General features: G+C 39.4%; 2 protein-coding genes across 4 annotated transcripts in view; one reads left to right on the top strand and one right to left on the bottom strand.

The window, feature by feature from the left end:
* GYS2 (glycogen synthase 2) overlaps positions 1–7,397 on the top strand; it is a 61,059-nt gene extending 53,662 nt beyond the window's left edge. For 2 of the 3 annotated variants that reach the window (XM_025401918.1, XM_025401916.1), the window contains 4 exons: positions 986–1,081; positions 2,987–3,150; positions 4,220–4,313; positions 6,396–7,397. In XM_025401918.1, coding sequence (XP_025257703.1) covers positions 986–1,081; positions 2,987–3,150; positions 4,220–4,313; positions 6,396–6,613 — 572 coding nt within the window. In that variant the 3' untranslated portion in view covers positions 6,614–7,397. Of the gene's footprint in view, positions 1–985; positions 1,082–2,986; positions 3,151–4,219; positions 4,314–6,391 lie in introns of all 3 variants that reach the window. The other variant, XM_025401917.1, reaches the window with a different exon arrangement.
* A 3,938-nt stretch (positions 7,398–11,335) lies between these two features.
* SPX (spexin hormone) lies at positions 11,336–17,549 on the bottom strand. Its single transcript, XM_025401919.1, has 6 exons — positions 17,329–17,549; positions 16,847–16,927; positions 16,624–16,681; positions 16,050–16,112; positions 14,751–14,834; positions 11,336–12,719 (listed from the first exon to the last, which is right to left on the bottom strand). Exons 1-6 carry the CDS (start codon positions 17,332–17,334, stop codon positions 12,661–12,663), a joined length of 351 nt encoding a protein of 116 aa, XP_025257704.1. The 5' UTR covers positions 17,335–17,549; the 3' UTR covers positions 11,336–12,660.
* Between the last annotated feature and the right edge of the window lie 1,857 nt (positions 17,550–19,406).

Below are 19,406 nucleotides of genomic sequence, written 5' to 3'. Positions count from 1 at the left end.
TAAAAAGAAAGTAAGAGATACTCTCCAACTCCCAACTCCCAAAGAAGGGGGTTGAATCCAGGAGGAAGTCTGAGGAAATAAAATTATGTAAAAAGAAAAAAAAAAAGAATATTTCTGGAAAGGAGTTCCAAAATGTTCGTCAGACTCTCAAAAGGGCTGATAGTCCCCATCCCACTTTCCTCCTCTGCACCACCCGCCACTAAAATTAGAGAACCACAACTCCATAGCTATATAGCTAAACCAAGAGGAAACATTTGCAGAGCAAGAGATAAGGTTGCTGTCTAAATTGTATTACTTCATGGGTAATGGGAAGATCTTTTTTCCTCCATCACCACTTACCAACCAAGGGTAATTCCATTATCAAATATAAATTCCTAAAAATGCAGATATCCTTGAGACTAGTAAAATTTTTAAGACATATCAGTTATTTCCTGGAAAACAGATTTTGATTAAAAGATGAGGGAGCAGTGAAAGAGATCATCCATTTATTGAGCTCCTGAGACAGTGGAAGGAATATGTGCCAAGGGAGATTTAAATGGGGGAAGAAGCTGGTCACATCCAAAACATATTTAACCTACCCTATAAACTTGCCAAGTTCTTAGAAACACAGGCTAGAAAGAAGCAAAAAACAAAACCAGCTGGGATTGAAGGTGCAGTGGAGCCTGGCAGTTCCGCTCAAGGGTTCTGCAGCCAGATGCCTGACTTCAAATCCCAGCTATACCACGAACCCTGGCCTTGTGAAGGTGGGCGAGTTATTTCTCTGTGCCTCAATTTCTTCAGCTGTAAGATGGGGATAATGATGGCCCCACTTCACAGGGTTGCTGAGAGATTAAATAAGTTAATGAGACATGTAAAGAGTTTAGTCTTGTGCCTGACACAAAGTGAACATTGCTATTACTAGGAGGAGGGCCTTTTCCTCCTCTGAGTGCATACAAGGATTTAGGCGCTGGTCTGAAGCCGAGCTTTGGTCTATTTCCCCTGGCAGCTGAATGCACGGTGATGGGTATCCCCAGCGTGACCACGAATCTCTCCGGGTTTGGCTGTTTCATGCAGGAGCATGTGGCTGATCCTGCTGCTTACGGTGAGCTTTTTCATCATTAACCCATCCTGGGGAGACGTGACCTCTAACCAAACAAAGCACAGGGTCTTTACAGAGCCTAACGCTAAAGTTATCCTGATAATTAAACTAATGTTTTTATATTTCTTGTTTAATTGAAAGTCAATTTAGGCTGGGCACGGTGGTTCATGTCTATAATCCCAGCACTTTGGGAGACCGAGGTGGGTGGATCACTTGAGGTCAGGGGTTTGAGACCAGCATGGCCAACATTGCAAAACTCCATCTCTACTAAAAATACACAAAAAATTAGCCAAATATGGTGGCTCACGCTTGTAATTCCAGCTACTCCAGAGGCTGAGGCATGAGAATCACTTGAACCTGGAAGGTGGAGGAGGCAGTGAGCTGAGATCGTGCCACTACACTCTTGCCTTGGTGACAGAGCCTTAGGCTGTCTCAAAAAAAAAACAACAAAAAAAAACAAAAGTAGATTTATAAATAGATTTATGTCCTTTGCAGCAACATGGATGCAGCTGGAGGTCATTATCTTAAGTGAATTAATGCGGGAACAGATAACCAAATGCTGCATGTTCCCACTTATAAGTGGAAGCTAAACATTGAATACACATAGACACAAAGATGGAAACAATAGACACCTGGGGACTGCTTGAGTGGGGAGTGGGGGAAGGGGGCATGGGTTGAAAGACTACCTACCAGGCACTATGTTAATCACCTGGGCGATGGGATCGTTTGTACACCAAGTCTCAGCAATATGAAATGTACCCATCTAACAGATATGCATGTGTTTCCCCTGAACCTAAACTAAAAGTGGAGAAAAAAAAAAAGTAGCTTTAAATATGTGGTCCACAAATTACAAAAGAATGCTATTAATATGAATATATCGCCCATAAGACAAACTGCAAAAAGAATGCAAACCTTGGACAAACTTTGTTCTTTACCTTTTTCCCCCCCTGAATTTTGATCCCTTCTACTGCCTAGAAGTGGTATTACAATAACTATGGTCTTAGAGTACATATATTGGTCATTAGATAGAGAGTACATATATTAGTATTATTATTATTGTTATTATTTTAAAGGCCCATGCCAAGTTAGCAAAATTCACCTAAATTGTTTGTTAAGATGGTACAATAATTTGCATACCATTATCTGTCTGTTCATATTGATTAGAAGCAAGAAAAATTAGAATGGGATACATTCTCTGCCTATACATTGCCAATTCCCTGGATCTTTTTTTTTTAAAACATGGTCTCACTCTGTTGCCCAGGCTGGAGAGCAGTGACCTGATCCTGGCTCACTGCAGCATCCACATTTCTGGCTCAGGTAATCCTCCTGCCTTAGCCTCCCGAGTAGCTGGGGCTACAGGTGCACACCACCACACCCGGCTAAATTTTGTATGTAGAGATGGGATTTCCCCAGGTTGCCCAGGTTGGTCTTGAACTCCTGGGCTCAAGGAATTCTCCTACCTCCACCTTCCAAAGTGCTGGGATTACAGGTGTGAGCTACCAAGCCTCAGCCTTCCCTCAGTCTTTTCTTAGGTGTACTGTTGCTCTTTCCTCAGGCTAGAGCTGGAGTTTTCAGGCACGGCTGCACAGTGGGAACACTGGGGAACCTAAAAGGCACAGATATCCAGGCCCTGCCCTGGAAATTCTGGTTAGTGAGCAACCACATGGATGATCATTGATCCAGCGTATCCCTAGACCGCCAGAGTTTTTTTCAGCAAGATCCACTTTGTTGGTTGTATGTCAGTGATGGTTAGAAGGGCCTTAGAAACGAATAAAGTGGGGGTAATTCCTGAGTCAGGGGGTAGATAATGCATAGGTTTTTGATGGAACAAAAGAGTTAGTAAATCGTAGGAGACATGTTTAAGGTGAGTCCTACTTTTACTTGTGCTTTGGCTTTTGTGTTCTTCAGGTATTTACATCGTTGACAGGCGGTTCCGTTCTCCAGATGATTCTTGCAATCAGCTGACTCAGTTTCTTTATGGATTTTGCAAACAGTCACGCCGCCAAAGGATTATCCAGAGGAACAGAACTGAGAGGCTCTCAGATCTTCTGGATTGGAGATACTTAGGCAGAGTAAGCAAGTTTTGATAAACACAGCAGACCACTTAAAACATTCCACTGGACTATAAACATGTTGATTCTAGTCATAATCTCTAAAGTTAATCCAATATTATAACTGTTACAACCTCCGTGTCTCCATGTACTTTTTAAAATTTAATGAGTTTACAAAGTCCTAAATCTATTTCTTCATGTTTAGTTTGAATCTATCCATAATAGCAAGTCCATCAGGATCTAGCACTAATCTTACTAGCTATTCCATTGTCAGTGCCTCACTTGATATGTTACTGGTATAAGGAAACATTTTATGAAGTTGAAGAAAACATCAAGAGAAAAGTCCCTACTTTGTTTCTCTCTAGAGAAATATTGTGGTCATATTTCTCAACTGTAGTGAGTAATGGGAATAATACGATTTTTCAAAATGATGAGTACAGGAAATACCTCCTCTCAATCATGCAATAGGTTTATACACACCTGGATGCTCTCATAGCTTAGCAGTGGTGATTTAATAATAAATAAATTGACTTTGCCTTCACATAATGTGTCTGTTTGCGCAGCGCTGAACACTCTTGGCTGAATGATAGATGCTGCCATTTGCTGAGTATCTGCACACACAAATGCCAGTGCTCATTACAACCTGGATGATTAATTTTACTATCTCCATCTTGCAATGAAAATAGATACATGAGACTTTCAGAAGTGATGTTTCTTGCCTGAGGTCTGAAGCCGGATTTACACCCAATTTCTCTGAATATTCAGGCCCTATCTTTTTTCCATGCCACACTGCTTCTCTGTGGAATGAAACCAGTGTTTTCAGTCACCTTAATGCTCAATTCAGAGCTCAGTATGACCAGTATGGGCATTCTTCCCCGGCATTTTATAGTATTTCTGTGCCTATGGGTTGAAAAATAGTAAAACTATAAACTGTAATTTCTTTCCTGAGTCTCAAACTTAGAGTGCATAGATTCTGTCACTTTAAAAAGTACATATGTTTCAGAAGTGGAGAATAAGGCCTTATTTAATAACTTGGTTATTGAGATACTAAGGGTTTTTGTTAACCTGTGATTTGGCTTTCTGTCAATAGTATTACCAGCATGCCAGACACCTGACATTAAGCAGAGCTTTTCCAGATAAATTCCATGTGGAACTAACATCACCACCAACGGTAAATAGTCAACGTATTGTTTGTTTTGAAAGCTATATTTCTTTTTGTAAGTTTAAATAATACATTTAAATTTGGAAGTAGCTACGCACACAAGCTATGATACTTTTTCATAATGTTGAATCAAACCAAAGAAGAGAGAGAACTCACAAATCAGACTGTCTTAAAGCTCTCAAGACAGATGATTCATGTCATTGGAGAAGCATCTCTGAGTTAAAACTTTCTCTGCCTTAGTGCTTGAAATGGTTCTGATGGACATTCATTCTTTGGGGAATTGTTCAAAAACAAACTAGACTGCTTTAATCGAAAGTGAATTTGCTCCCCAAGAAAGTGTTTATATGGGTGACCACTTGGCAAGAGTGAAATAGAGTAAGTTCAGCACCCCAGCAGGAATTGAACTAGATAAGCATTTATGTTCCATTCAGCAATGCCCACCAGGGTGTCTTCTAAAATCCAACTAGACATTTATGTTCATAAGACTGCTACAGGCCACGTTTGTCATCAGATTCACTTAGCAGGGTAGAAGACAGGAAGTGCCGCTTGAAGCAGGGTAGCATCAGGCATTTCTCTTTACTGGGATTAGTCCTTGCAGTAGTCTACACAGTGATTCAAGAGCTAAACATCTTTGGCCCCCTACACACTAGGTGACGGCTTAGGTGCAGGAAGATAAGACCCATACCATTGCAAATGAGATCACCTTAGCTAGTAGCTCCATGTCCCACAGGAGCCTCTATCTCATGTAAATCCCTGCAAACCAGCTTTCATGCTCCCTGCAAGGAATATGCCCAATTGCAAGTCATCATTCAGAGAGTCCCAAAAACTCTGGCTCCTCATCAGGTATTTATAGATTTTTTCAGTTCAGATATAGTTTCTCAATCAGGGGTCACTGTTACTATAAACAACTATCCCTAATAACATGACTTATATTCCACCTATATCAGGTCTCCAGTGGAACAGATCTAGAAAGTTAACCTGAAGTAAAAGTTGCCCATGAGAAAGGTGACAAGGTTTTCTTAAACGCTCAGGTTACAAATTCTGACTTTCATGTTTATGATTCTAGCATTCAGAGTTGATTGCTTACCTTATTCAGAGGTGGTCATTCTACTTAATGATAATTCAGCAATATTCATCCATTTTTCTGTTTATCTACTTATTTATCCAGTTATTATATCTAATAAGCATTGAGCACCTACTTCAAGCTAGGTCTCAAGTGCAGAACTCTGTTCTTTTGTTATATTGCTAACAGGTAAAGTATCTGAACCTCAAAATGACTGTATATGTATGACATGATAATAATGTACAAAATAATTGAAATACAGAGTGACGAGCGCTGTAACACTTTTATACATGTGTCTCCCCATTCAATCATATGCACTCTAATCATGTTTTTTCATCTGGTTTCTTTAGTGGCATTATTGTGCCAGATACATAATTGGTGCTTAGTATGTGTTTATCAAATAAGTTATCTCAGTATCTCAAGGAGAAGGGCAAATTAATGAAAGCCTAGTGGTATTTTCTCATTAACTGAAATAACAGCAACTGGTGGAATTGTAGGGTCAGTGAAGTGGCCTGACTTCCAGGATGCCTTCAAGTGGTGGCTGTCCGTGGCATTTCCAGGCTACCCACATTCCAAAGCTCTGTTGAGCAAAGTTGAGACTTAGAGACTAACAGTATCAGCAGTGTAAGATGGCAGTTGACATTAAAGTTTCTGGAGTCATCACAGACCTGGTACAAATCTTTGCTCTACCATTGATGTGCCGTGTGATGTTGGGCAAGTTAGTTGACCCCTCTAACCCTCCATTTTCTTCTGTACTGAAAAAAACATATGTATCAGAGTGCTGTTAAAAGATGAGATGATAATAATATGTATATAACACCTGGCACATTTCAGTACTTAATAAAGAATAGCTATATATTTAATGACTCCCTCTTGAGGTTGGTGGTATCAAAATCAAAATGAATCAAAGTTTAACAGCACCCAGACTACAATAGATAGATAACTACTTACAAAATTGATAGTTGGTGCATAGTATTTACATCATTGAAAACCAGTACATTGTTATGATGTTTATGTCTTATTTTTGTCTTTGGCAGACAGAAGGATTTAAATATCCCAGGCCTTCCTCAGTACCACCTTCTCCTTCAGGGTCTCAGGCCTCCAGTCCTCAGAGCAGTGATGTGGAAGACGAAGTGGAGGATGAGAGATACGATGAGGAAAAGGAGGCTGAAAGGGATCGGTTAAATATCAAGTCACCATTTGCACTGAGCCACATTCCTCGTGGGAAGAAAAAGCTGCATGGTGAATATAAGAACTGAATTCTACATGTGCTGAGAAGAGCTAATTTTAAAAAGCAAAGTGAGACTAATTATTTAAAATAAAAATGCCACACATTTCATTTTCTCCTTCTAAGTATTACAAGGGAATTTATTATCTGCCTAAAAAGTGGAAGACATTGAGTGAATGACAATTTCATAATTTAGAATAAGATCCAAGTTATTTTCCCCAACTCTTGTTTCCCCCATAAAAGTTAGGCATGAGGAGGAGCACTCATTAAAGGCAGAAGATGGAAAAGTGTTTTTAAAATGGTGAATTTAAGTGGTAAGGATTTTCTCTTACTCTGTTTATTTTTAAATTATCACCATAATCCTTTGCTTACTATTTATGCAGCTTCTCTACCCCACCACACAAATTTCTCATTTCCCTCTGAAAACCTTGATCTTACCCATGAATGTGCACTACCTACATATTTTAAATAGCTAGATTTTTACTGATTATTTTCATTTTTCACATGCATCAGAACCATGATTTATATGTAGTTTTGCAGAGACAAAATCCATGTGTGAACAGCTATCCTAAGTTCATATTTTGATGCATACTAATGCACATTTATGTCACTTTTGAACTCTAGAATTTATGTTGTAATTAATGGAAGATATTATCATGTGAATGGAAGATATTACCATGTGCATGGTACCAACATCTTACTGTAACATTTTTCTATTGTTTAAATAGAAAGACTTTTTAAAAATTTGGTCAATCTTCATAGATGATAAGTTGTTAAATCCCAGTAAATAAATGCATTAATATTTAATAACTTAACTTTCACTGATAATGCCTTGTTTAAAAATTATTTAGACATTCCAATAACATGTGGGAAGCAGTTGTTATGAATAATTCCTACAGAAGCTATCTTTCTAAAAGTAGTTAGAATAGAACATCTATTCAGTTGTAATAACAACAATGTCTCAACATATTCTGTGATGTGCGTCGAGTCATAGTTGAACGATTATTAATTTAGCAGATTTATGTTTTAAGTGTAATTAAGTCTAAACTGGCAACAAAACAAAAACAAAAATCACACTCTTGGATTGCTTTTTTTCATAACTAAGTAGTTATTCACTGTGAGTTCCATTTAACTCACAGTGACTTCCTTTATTGACATATCAATTGGCCTTCTGAAGAGGCTCTAAAAACGTTTTGGTCTTCTCAGAGATGGATTATTGATGACAAAAATGGAAGAGCAGCAATGACAAGGTGTCAGATGGTTCAGGATCATTGGAAAACTGTAATTCAGCCCTCCTATTGCTCCATTAGCTAGAAAAAAGTAGAAGACTGTTGGATACAAGCAGCAAATCAGACCAAAATGGAAGATGGCTGGAAATTTACTTTACTTAGATGTCCAGAAAGAAGAGAAATAATTGACCTAAAATCTAACCTTTGACACATGCCCTGTGGATGCCAATTAACCCAGCATCTGCAAAGAAGTTTGAAATGCTCTGTACTGGAGAGTTGAAAAAATATGAGATGGACTATTATATTATAGGCTCATTGGCTGAAGTACCAGAAAGATCTTGTGATAAATGAGGGTTCACTGTTACAATAACCATGAAAATGTATCCCTAGTAAAGTAGCATACAGTGTCTATTCAAATGATATTCTTGATTGGTAACTGGTTGTTTAACTGTTATTGAAAACATGCCTACACAGTAAAATACCTGAAGTTGTAAGTGCTTTTTGTTCAATGAAATAATAATTTGATGATAATAAGTGTGTACAAATGATAGGGCACATGGAATTTAGCTGACTTGCAAACACCTGGCTTTGACAGCACGTGTAGGAATCACCTTCTATCCTGTACTTGGTTCCCTATTCAGACAGCTGCTGCCAGGTGACTCCATCCCTCCACTCTAGTCATTTCTTCATCCTTTTCCCCAAGACCGAAAAAAGCTGGTGAGAAGCAAATAAGATTGTTAACAGATGGCTCTATGTCTAGTACAGTGCCTTGTACATAATAGTTGCATAAATAAAAGGTCTTATTGGGAGACACAGAGGTTCAAAAAATTGTTGCTTTTAAAGAATGTATGTATTCATAAGTTGAAGGACAAGAACTATAGAAAAAATGTGTGGTATCTGATCAGCTGAGAGAAAGACCCTTTTTAATGGATTGTACCACCTGCTACGGTTTGAATGTTTGTGTGCCCCCAAAATTCATATATAAGTGCTCCTCAACTTACAATGGGGTTATGTTTGGATAAATCCACTGATATTTTCTTTCTTTTCCTTCCTTCCTTCCTTCCTTCCTTCCTTCCTTCCTTCCTTCCTTCCTTCCTTCCTTCCTTCCTTCCTTCCTTCCTTCCTTCCTCTTTCTCTTTCTTTCTTTCTTTCTTTCTTTCTTTCTTTCTTTCTTTCTTTCTTTCTTTCTTTCTTTCTTTCTTTTCTCTCTTTCTTTCTTTCTTTTTTGACAGTCTTGCTCTGTCACCCAGGCTGGAGTGCAGTGGTGTGATCTCGGCTCACTGCAACCTCCACCTCCCAGGCTCAAGCAATTCTTATATTGCAGCCTCCCAAGTAGCTCGGACCACAGGCATGTGCCACCGCACCTGGCTAATTTTTGTATTTTCTTTTTAGTAGAGACAGGGTGTTGGCATATTGGCCAGGCTGGTCTTTGAACTTCTGGCCTCAAGTGATCCGCCCACCTTAGCCTCCCAAAGTGCTGGGATTACAGGCGTGAGCCACCATGCCTGGCCAACCCTGTGATATTTTTAATTTATAATGGGCCTATCAGAATATAAACCCATGGTAAATCAAGGAGTGTACTGAGTGTGTGTTGCTTTCATCCCATCATAAAGTTGAAACATCATAAATTGAACCATTATAAATTGGGCCCGTCTGTATTGAAATCCTAGTCCCCAATGTGATGGTATCCACAAAGGAGGCAGAGCCTTTGGGAAGGGATTGGATCATGTGGGCAGAGCCCTCATCAATAGGATTACTACCCTTATAAAAGAGGCCCTAGAGAGCTGCCTTGCCCTTTCCACCACATGAGGACACAGCAAGAAAGTGCCATCTATAAGAAATGGACCTTCTACCAGACACTGATTCTGTTGACACCTTGATCCTGAACTTCTTAGGCTCCAGAATTGTGAGAAATAAATTTCTGTTGTTTATAAGTCACACAGTTTGCAGTATTTTGTTTTAGCAGCCTGAACTGATCAAGACACTACTGTCCCTTCCATGGTAAGGGTTAGAGTGAACAGAACTGGTTTTACATATGCAGATGAGAACATAAATGTTGCAGGTGTTAAACTAATAGTTTTCCAGGGTACAAGGAAGACTCACGAGAGGGACTGGTCAAGTCTACTTAGGGAGGTCCAAAGAGTCTTCACTGAATGAGTGTGTCTATGAGTAATATGGACGATAAAATGGCCCATTTCACACAGTGTTTGTGAGGATTAAATCATATTAAAAATGAGCTCTTTCTAAAGGAATTTACAGTCCAGTATGAAGAGACTGAACAGAATGAAGTTACATTCCCAACTTCCCTTTCTTTGTGGTCAAGATAAAATAATGTAATTCAAGGTTGATAAGATAACACATTTTCATTTATCATAACCAGTTAAAGAAAGAAGAAATGCAAGCTGGAGGCTAATCTGAACAAGCCAGGGCCACTTCGCCTTCTTCTCTCCTCTCTTAGGAACACAATGATGGTATTGGGGGAGAGAAGGCAACTACTGGAAAACAAAGAATAATTAAGAGCCCAGGATGGAGGCCAGATAGCCGAGGTAGGCTATAGAGGCAAAAAAAAGGGAAGGGCAATGAGAATTGTGCAGAAAGTGACCGAAAGCCCTGCCTGCAGATCGAGGTATTCTCGTGCATGTATCCATGTTGAAGGCAGAACATTTCCAATTTTAAAACACAAGCCATATAATGTGAAGGTTTTCTGATCTATGATCACTTGTTCATTTCGGTTTTTTAAAAATCTAGAAATAAATAGAATGTAGACACCGTAAGAGAGTTGAAAAGTTATAGAAAATTGGGAAGAGGGACTTTTAAATTAATCAGCATATTTGTTCCTAAGAACATCCAAGGACTTTGAGTACTTAGAATACTTGGAGTTATATTTTAACAGCTATTGATCATCGAGACAGCTTTTTTTTTTTTTTTTTTTTTGAGACGGAGTCTCACTGTGTCTCCCAGGCTGGAGTGCAGTGGCGCGATCTCGGCTCACTGCAAGCTCCGCCCCCCGGGTTCACGCCATTCTCCCGCCTCAGCCTCCCGAGTAGCTGGGACTACAGGCGCCCGCTACCGCGCCCGGCTAGGTTTTTGTATTTTTAGTAGAGACGGGGTTTCACCATGTTAGCCAGGATAGTCTCGATCTCCTGACCTTGTGATCCACCCGCCTCGGCCTCCCAAAGTGCTGGGATTACAGGCTTGAGCCACCGCGCCCGGCGAGACAGCTTTTAAAACAATGATTAGTATGACATTTTTGAGATTGTTCTGGTTAGTTGTGGGAAGAATTGTTTCATAAGATAGATGTTAAAAGTGTTCTTTGAATACGCATACTATTTCAATAGTCAGTATGTACAAGTTTATGTCTGATGGGTAAATAATTTTTAATGTGCCACCCCTCCTAATGGTGAAGTGGTTAGGACTCTGTATAAATAAAAAACAATGCTTTTGAAAACAATTTTCAATAACTTGGATATAAGCACTGCCTAGTAAGTCTACTTTCAAATCAAGTCATAAATGACAGGTGCCTATTATAATGCCATACAGATATTTTAATGCTCACAAGTTATTTTTTGACAGAGATCAACATTACATTAACTTGAATTTAGTTTCATTATTAAATCATGAAACAAGATACAGATAAATCTTATAAGCAGAGTTCTGATGACTTAACACAGTTAAATTGCAATTCCAAGTTACAGAGACATTCACATAAAGATATCCTTGAGCTACTAAATAATGGTAAATACTGATGACAATAAGAATTAACAATGCTTTCCACTTATGACATTTGTCAATAACAACTCTGATTAGGTAAAACAAAATTAACATGATGGTCATATTATAATTCTAAATAAATACATTATTATGTTTGCCACAGGAGTATGTGTGTATGTGTGTGTGTGTATGTGCACGTGGGTGTATTCAGATAGTACTGAACTCAAGTTGGCTTTTCAAAAGGAGAAGATCAGGCATATTACTGTGCACTTATGTTATCAGAGTGATTTATGTAATGCTATGATGTCAAATAAAACCTAGAGCCTAGTCAATTAGAGTAAGCGGAGTACTTGAATCTGTTGAGTCTGTTTGGTCATGGAAAATGAGTTACCTCTAACAAAACTGGCTTGTTCCCTTCTTCCAATACATAAACAACAGAGTGTGTCTCCATCTGCTTATTTTCCAGTAACTTTTAGATCCATGTTTCTAAACTGAATGCAAGGTAATTCCCAAAGAGCACAAAGGGAGCTCCAAGCTCTAGATCTTTGGCAAACCTTCTACCTCAATGACTGTCTCTTCTCAGCAACCACACTGAAGTGTTCCTGTCACAGGGCTTCTCCCCAGTCATCCAATTTATCTTCTTAATTGATCACTCCTGGATGAGTTATAGAGAATCATACTCTCCTATTTCCCATCCTGCCATGCTTCTTGTCTTCCTCCCACCTCCTTGGGGATGGGATAAAAGGAAAACAGAGAAGGAGAATTTCTGTTGAGTGAAAACAAAATGCAAGTGGGTAACAAAATGAAAACAACAACAACAACTAAGATCAAGACAGGTACTGGCTATAATTAAAAGGAAAGAACACTTTAGTCTTCAACCTTATAATTATAAATATTCTAAGAAACTCAAGAGTAAGACACAAGGTGATCTAAAAACATTTTTGGTCATCTAAACAGGACCTGAAGCAATGAAAGAAGATGATGTTCTCAGCTAAGCATGTATATATATTTTGTTTCTGAAAGAATAAAACTATCTGTGTGTGTTCTTAAGATTCCAAATGAATAAAAGGGTCCAAAGGTTTTATTCACATGGTTCATGTTTTCAGAGAGAATAGAACTATAATTAAACATAATATTTTCACCAGTTAAGCAGACTATCTTCCAGTAATCTGGTCTGATCAAAGTTTTTTTCTTCATCTGTAAGAAAAAAAAATGTTTAAAATAAATATACACTCTGTGTTTTAATAGAGGAAAAGGTAAGACAGAGAATCTCAGGAAATAAACATTTAGCCTTCTAAGCTATGCTAACTCATGGACTCTGCCACTGAAAATTTAAACAGTATGGGTTTTGATTTGTTCAGTTTAAAATCTTTTCTTCTCAGCTTGGCACACATTGGGGAATTCATATTTTACATCTGAACCTCTATAATGACTGAAACTACAGTATGGTATGTCTGGTAAAAATCTCAAAGAGCCATGTGTCTCACAAATTGACTTATGTCTAAAATATCCACCATTGAAATAATTCATTTGCATCAAAGGACTGTCTCTTTATATTTCCTGTTCAAATGGATCTTACTCAGGAAAGATGACATGGGAACACATTTGCAAATGTTCTTTTATTAGGGGAGCTAGAGTTCTGGGGAGGAAGTGAGACAAAAAGAAGAGGCATTCGTTTGCTGTGTGGGATCGCGAAACTTTGGAGCATGAGTTATCACATCTGAGGTGGGGATACTTAAAGAGTTAGACAATAGCAGGTTCCTGGGACTCTAAAAATAGGATAGAATGACTAAAAGTTACAATCAGGTAGGGGGAAGGAGTGGCCAGGGACAAAGTGCATCTACTAATTTCTTCTAAGATCACCTTTCAGTTAGTTGCAATATAATTTGAATGTTTGGGTTACATCTTAACCTGAATTTCTAGCACACTTTAAACCATTGCAGAAAATGGGCTTCTCTTTAAAGGGAAGGAAGAAAACAAAACGAAACAAAACAAAACAAAACCAGAACCGCATCCCTGTATAAATTCCACTGAAACCATAATTCGCTAAATAAGAGCTTTCTAAATAATATTGAGGGAGTATAGAATAAAAATACTAAAGAAGACTAGTGATTAATTTGTCATATGGGAATCAACAACTTTTCTGTCAATTTAGACTAATAAAATTAGTTATTTCATCTTCAGAGACAATCCACTTAGAAAACTTCAATAATTAAAAATATACGTATTTATTTTCCAAAAAAGACCTGAGATGGGGACCTTATAATCACATCCTTTCCTCAAACTGCTAATGAAGATACCTCTCCTCTTTAAAATTAGCTCTCTCTTGTCCATTATAGGTCACTTTCCTTTCTGGCTCTGCACATCTTCCCAACGATCAAATCTAAAACGTCACTATCTACCAATCTCCATCAGAGCTCTTTTCATACTGACTTCAAAAATCGCTGGGTTCCACATCTTGGGTTTTAAAAAGAACACCTTGGATATAGCATCCTCTACCCATTATTCAACTATTTCACAACTTTCTACTGCTAGAGTTCTGAGAGTCATGCCAGCTCTCCAGAGCCTCAGACCTGCTTGCTCTTAACTTTGCAGTTTACTTTCTTGTATCACATTCTGTAAACAAGGTTTCAGATATGGCATAGCAGCAGCAAGCTGTGTCACTGGGCAGGAGGTGTGGCGAAGTCCGGTGACACACTGTTTAATGTCTCCTGAGTTCTGTATTCTTACTAAACATTCTGCTATAGTAACCATTCTGATAGTTTCCATCCTTAAAAAGTTTCAAGAGGAGAGTGATCAGTAGCATCAACTACCGAATGAATTCTGGGATACTCTCTTATTCTGATTTTTCTCATCTTTCTGCTTGCTCCTTTTAATGTCCCTTCACTGGTACTATTTTCCCCCATTTCCCTTGATTTTTGGGTGTTGTATTGTCTTCCCTTTTCCCACTACATCTAAGCCCTAGAAGGTATCTCCATTCACATGATTTCAACTTTTATTAACTGGCTCTGAAGTTCCTGTTGTTTTCAAACCTGACCAATCATCAAAATAATGTGGAAGAATTGCTTAAGGACAGAGATTCTTGGGCCTCACTCAAGCAGTACAGAATTGAATCTCTGGGCCTAAGGCCAAGAAATTCTGGGAGAGGGGTGCTGCACTCAACATAGAATCCCAAAAGTAAGCAAAGCCGTTCTGTTAGGCAGGTGAAATAGGTCAGTATGCTAGTACCTTCTGGTGATTTCTGAAGGGATGCCAGTAAGATGGTTGCTGCCTCTGGAATAGGTAGTAGTCGGGGATTTGAGCTTCGTCTTTCTGGAGAAACAAAAACATACACAGATTCTGTTAGCATTTATATATTCATGTAGATAAGTCCTATTCTAACATGCAGCAATACTAGAAAAACCTCTATGAAATAGATTTTGAGCCCTCAACAAAGGACTACTTACACAGAAGACTGATTTTTTATAAATAGAAATATGTCACACTTGCCTTGGAAATGACTTACAATTGATTATGTCAAGTTTACAAACAGGGTATGGAAGAGAATTTTAAACTATATGCCAAAGAGAAGTTTAGATAATAATTTACCTTTTCGGCCAAATAGAAGGTAATTATTTGACTGAAGGAGTATCTGCTAAGAATTCAGTTATTTCAAATCTAAGTTGAAAAAAGACAAATTGTTCTGATTCAGCACCAAACATGATTTCTAATTTGGGGCAACTGAAGTTGAGAAACAAATCTCACTCTCATAAGATAAATAAGCTCAATTACACAGCATGTTTGAAGAGCCTAAACAAAAATTTAAGCACCTACTATGTGTTCAATAGCGGTGTTTGGTATTTTTCCAAGTAAGTATACTTCTTCATTTTAGCATTTCAATCTTTACAATTTTATCGAATTGTACTGTTATTTTTTAAAACAATACGATGGAAAGGTTTAGCATGGAAAAGAATAGTCCCTGGTCCCATCCTTAACTGCCCGCATGTCACTCTTTTGATTTTGAACCTTTGGTAGTTCTTTCTAGTAAAACAGAAGCATACATTTGAAGTTCCTAGGTAAGTTCCTTTTTTAGTAATAACAGCGTTTAAGAGGAGGCTGAGTAAAGTTCCTGCATAAACACGCAGATACATTTCTAGAAGCATCTGCATAGTTCTTCCTATCTCGCCTTACCCTTCTGAGCCGAACCTCAGGCCCTAACTCCCTGGCGACCTCTGCACACCCTGGCGGCCAGAGGGTTGGCTGAACAGCCGCAAGCCAATAAAGCCTGGGGAGCCGCAGCGCCAGCCTCGGCCGCCCTTGCCAGCATTGGCGCGGGCTGGACGCGCGAGCTCCCAGCTCCGGTGCTCGGCCTCCAGCAGCTGCTGCCAACCTGGGCTGCCCTTGGGCCGACTATATCTGAGAGCGCGTCAGAGCCGCGTCTTTCCGGTGAGGAGAAGCTTTCTTTAGGTACCACCGCGGAGCAAGCCCTGCCCGCCCCATCCTATTTCAAAAACGCAGGACTAGCGCCCTGACACCTCGGTCACTCACCCGGCAGTGGCCGATCGGAGAGGTCCTTCCTCCGGCTCTGGTCGGAGATGAAGCGGCGACCCTCTGCAAAAACGAGACCCGGGGCTCAGCGCCCGCCCGGCCCGGGACAACCCGGGCTTAAACCTCAGCTCCTCCCGGCACAGCGCAGTCCCCGGGCCTGGGGAGGAGGCAGGTTGCTCCAGGTTAGGGTCGCGAGGGGCTGCCGAGTTTCCAGCGCTCCCAGCGCAACGCCGGGGTGAGCCAGGCGCCCTGGAGACCTGGAGGAAAGCCCTGCGCCTGACCGGACGCCGGGTTAGTGCGGTAATTCCCAGGCAACCCCAGAGTTCCCATTTGGACCAAGACAAGCAACCCTCCAGTTTTGGACGGAGAATTTCTAATAAGGACGGAGGATTTCCAATAATCAGGGACTCTTCCCCTCTCCCACCCCTCCCTCACCTACCGTTCTCTTTGATGGCCTCGATGATTTAAGGGAATAAACTCGACATTATTCTCTCTCCATAACTCTCCATCTATCTGTTCATGACTCCTAAGGGTCTTCCATTATTGTAGGAAGAGCGAAATATTTGGAACTTACGTGCCCCTTTCAGGTAGAGCATAGCTTGAGGAGTCCAGTTCCTTCTCTCCAAGGGTCTCTGTAACCCGGGAGAAGGGAAGAGCAGTTAATAAAACATTGCAGCTCAATCCTCTATTACAGCAAAATAAAAAAGAAGATAATAAAACAAGAAGGAAGAAATAAAGAGCAGAGTGGACACAGAGTGCGCATTTTTTTTTTTAATTTTTATTTTGCATTTGATTACCTGCGGAGCGCAGCTGGAGTTTCCCAGGAAAAAAAACACCAGGAAAAGAGCCAAGATTGTTGCTGCCAGACTTCTGAGTACCTGTATGAAGCGATCAACCAGAAAGGGTCATTTCTGTGCCAATAGGATCTTCTGCTTCCTTCCTTGACGCCTGGACAATTACAAACCTCTTACTTCTCGCAATATTCTGTTTTAATACTCAGTTTTCTGGAGGTGTTTCCCTTCTACCTTCTAGTTAATTCACAAAGAGTCCACTTGAAAAAACGCATTTAGAAACGTATTATTCGTATTACTTCACCCAAATGAAGAATAAGATGTGATTTTTTTTCTTAGTAAAATCAAATGATTCTGTTATTCTAAAGGCATATCATTCAAACATCCTTTAAACTCTAAAATGCTTATTAAACATGAAATAGGTAAAATGCTATAAAGCATTTTAAAACACAGCTAAGAAGCCTCAAGTGAATAAAGTCTTTACTTACCTTCATGTCCTGCGTCTTTTCAGAACCCTGAAATTACTATAACTTGACGTGTGAGTTTTCAACTCTTGCTCTGAAACTGGAGCTTTTAAAATCTTGGTGTTAAGGACCCCTCCCCCTCTGGAGTATGTTTGGGAGTCCACAGGGACATCTTGTCAGTCTTCAAGCAAGATTGAGAATCTGATGACTCCTCCAGGGAGCTTCATTGCAGGAAGTAGAGGAATGATTGATGGGCAGAAATTATTTGTTTAAATACTGATTGCATCACCCAGGAGACATTCAGAATGTGTCAGCATCATTGCCCTTGCTTTTCCTACTAGCTGCCCAAAGTAGTGTGTTATTATTATTATTAATGAAAACAATCAATAGTCCAAGGCAGAATCAAAAGTGAAAGAATAAGTAAGAAAACTCGTCTTGGGTAACTACTATCAGTCTATCACTGATGGCTAAAGATGTATGAAAAGGTTTGGGAATCTCAATGGAATTTGACATCAGTCATTCGCTTAATTATCAGTTCATTCTGTTGTTTAGCAAATATTTATTGAGCGCCTACTATGAGATACACAATCCTTGTATTTCAAGGGACACAGCCATGCACTGAAAAGACATGGTCTCTTCTTTGATCAAAGTTACCTACTAGTTAAGGTACACAGTAAACTGATGAATAGATAAATAAGACACAGTAGTTACCCCTTAATCATAGGGGTGTGTGTGTGTGTGTGTGTGTGTGTGTGTGTGTGTGGCAGGGGGCATGTTTCAAGACCCACAGTGGATGCCTGAAACCACTGATATGTATATGCCTTATGTATACTATGCTTTTTTTTTTATCTGTTCACCAAGATGGTTACTAATTGATTAATAGGAGAGTGGTGTTTACATATGGACATACTGGACAAAAAGATGGTTCATGTCTTGGGTGAGCTGGAGCTGGACAGTGAAAGATTTCAACACCCTACTCAGATTTAAAACTCACAATTTAAAACATGAATTCTGGAATTTCCCATTTAATATTTTCAGATTGTAGTTGACCATGGGTAACTGAAACCATGGAAAGTGAAACCGCAGATAAGCAGGGACTACTGTAACTACAGAATGTTTTAAATCGTTAAGTAAAGTAAGCAAGGTGAGGTGATAGGATAAGTGGTGGGCTACTTTAGGGAAGGCTAAAAACAGAAGGTAGTCTTGAAGGATAAGGTGAAGTAATGGGAAAAGCTGGGGCAGAAATTAGTATTCCAGGCATTCTTAATAGAAGAAAGAAAAACAAAATATATGGACAGCAAAGAGTATGTCTTGCTTGGGGACTAGGAAAGAGGCCAATGTAGGCAGAGTTGTGTGGGTGACAGGGGAGGTGCTTTGAAATGAGATTGGAGAAGAAGAAATGGGCTAGTTGATGTGGAAATATGATTAGAAGCAAAAGATGATGATGGCTTACACTGGGATGGTACACACAGGGAAAGAAGAGCTGTAAATGAATTTGGAATACATGTTGTGGAGGTAGAAAATATAGAACTTGTATATAAAAGGGATTTGAGAGTGTGAGAAAAAATAAATCAAGGATGATTCTTAGGTTTATGGATAAAACTGTGGGTAAACAATGATGTAATTTACTGAAATTAAGCCAGTTAAGAGAGGGAAATTAACACTTGCCATATAGGCATATTAAAATTAAAATGTATGTTAAAAATATCCAAGTACCAGTACAAAATAGGAGGTTGGAAATACAAAACTCAATAGAGGTCAGTAAAGAGGTCACCAGCCTACAGATTTTTTGGGGGGGAGGGGGGCAGAAATGATTAATTGAAGAATTTTAAGAATTCTATGAATTTTAAAACCAGTAAAGGGATGAGATTAAACACAACACTTAGGGAGTGAATGGGACTAAAGAAGAGGAGCAGGCAAAAAAAAAAAAAAAAAGAAGAAGAGCAGGGACAGAGCTATGGAAACAAACGCACAGAGAATGAGCAGAGGAAGAGCCAGAAAAGGAGGTTGAGGTAGAGTCAGAAAGAAAGAAATTCCAGGGGACCCTGATGCCATGGAAGCCAAGTGAAGATCCAGTAGTATTGGGAGGTCAAGCAACATGA

This window comes from Theropithecus gelada, chromosome 11 (genome assembly GCF_003255815.1).
Source record: "Theropithecus gelada isolate Dixy chromosome 11, Tgel_1.0, whole genome shotgun sequence".
NCBI classification, from domain to species: Eukaryota; Metazoa; Chordata; class Mammalia; order Primates; family Cercopithecidae; genus Theropithecus; species Theropithecus gelada.
Note: the sequence above shows the minus strand (reverse complement) of the source record. Positions and strands in the feature narration are given on the sequence as shown.

Excerpts from the sequence above, each read along its gene's own strand:
- SPX (XM_025401919.1), bottom strand. Across the intron at positions 16,682-16,846 it reads ACTCCAGCTGCGCTCCGCAG|AGACCCTTGGAGAGAAGGAA; the intron begins GTAATCAAATGC and ends CCCGGGTTACAG. Across the intron at positions 14,835-16,049 it reads CTCCGATCGGCCACTGCCGG|AAAGACGAAGCTCAAATCCC; the intron begins GTGAGTGACCGA and ends TTGTTTCTCCAG.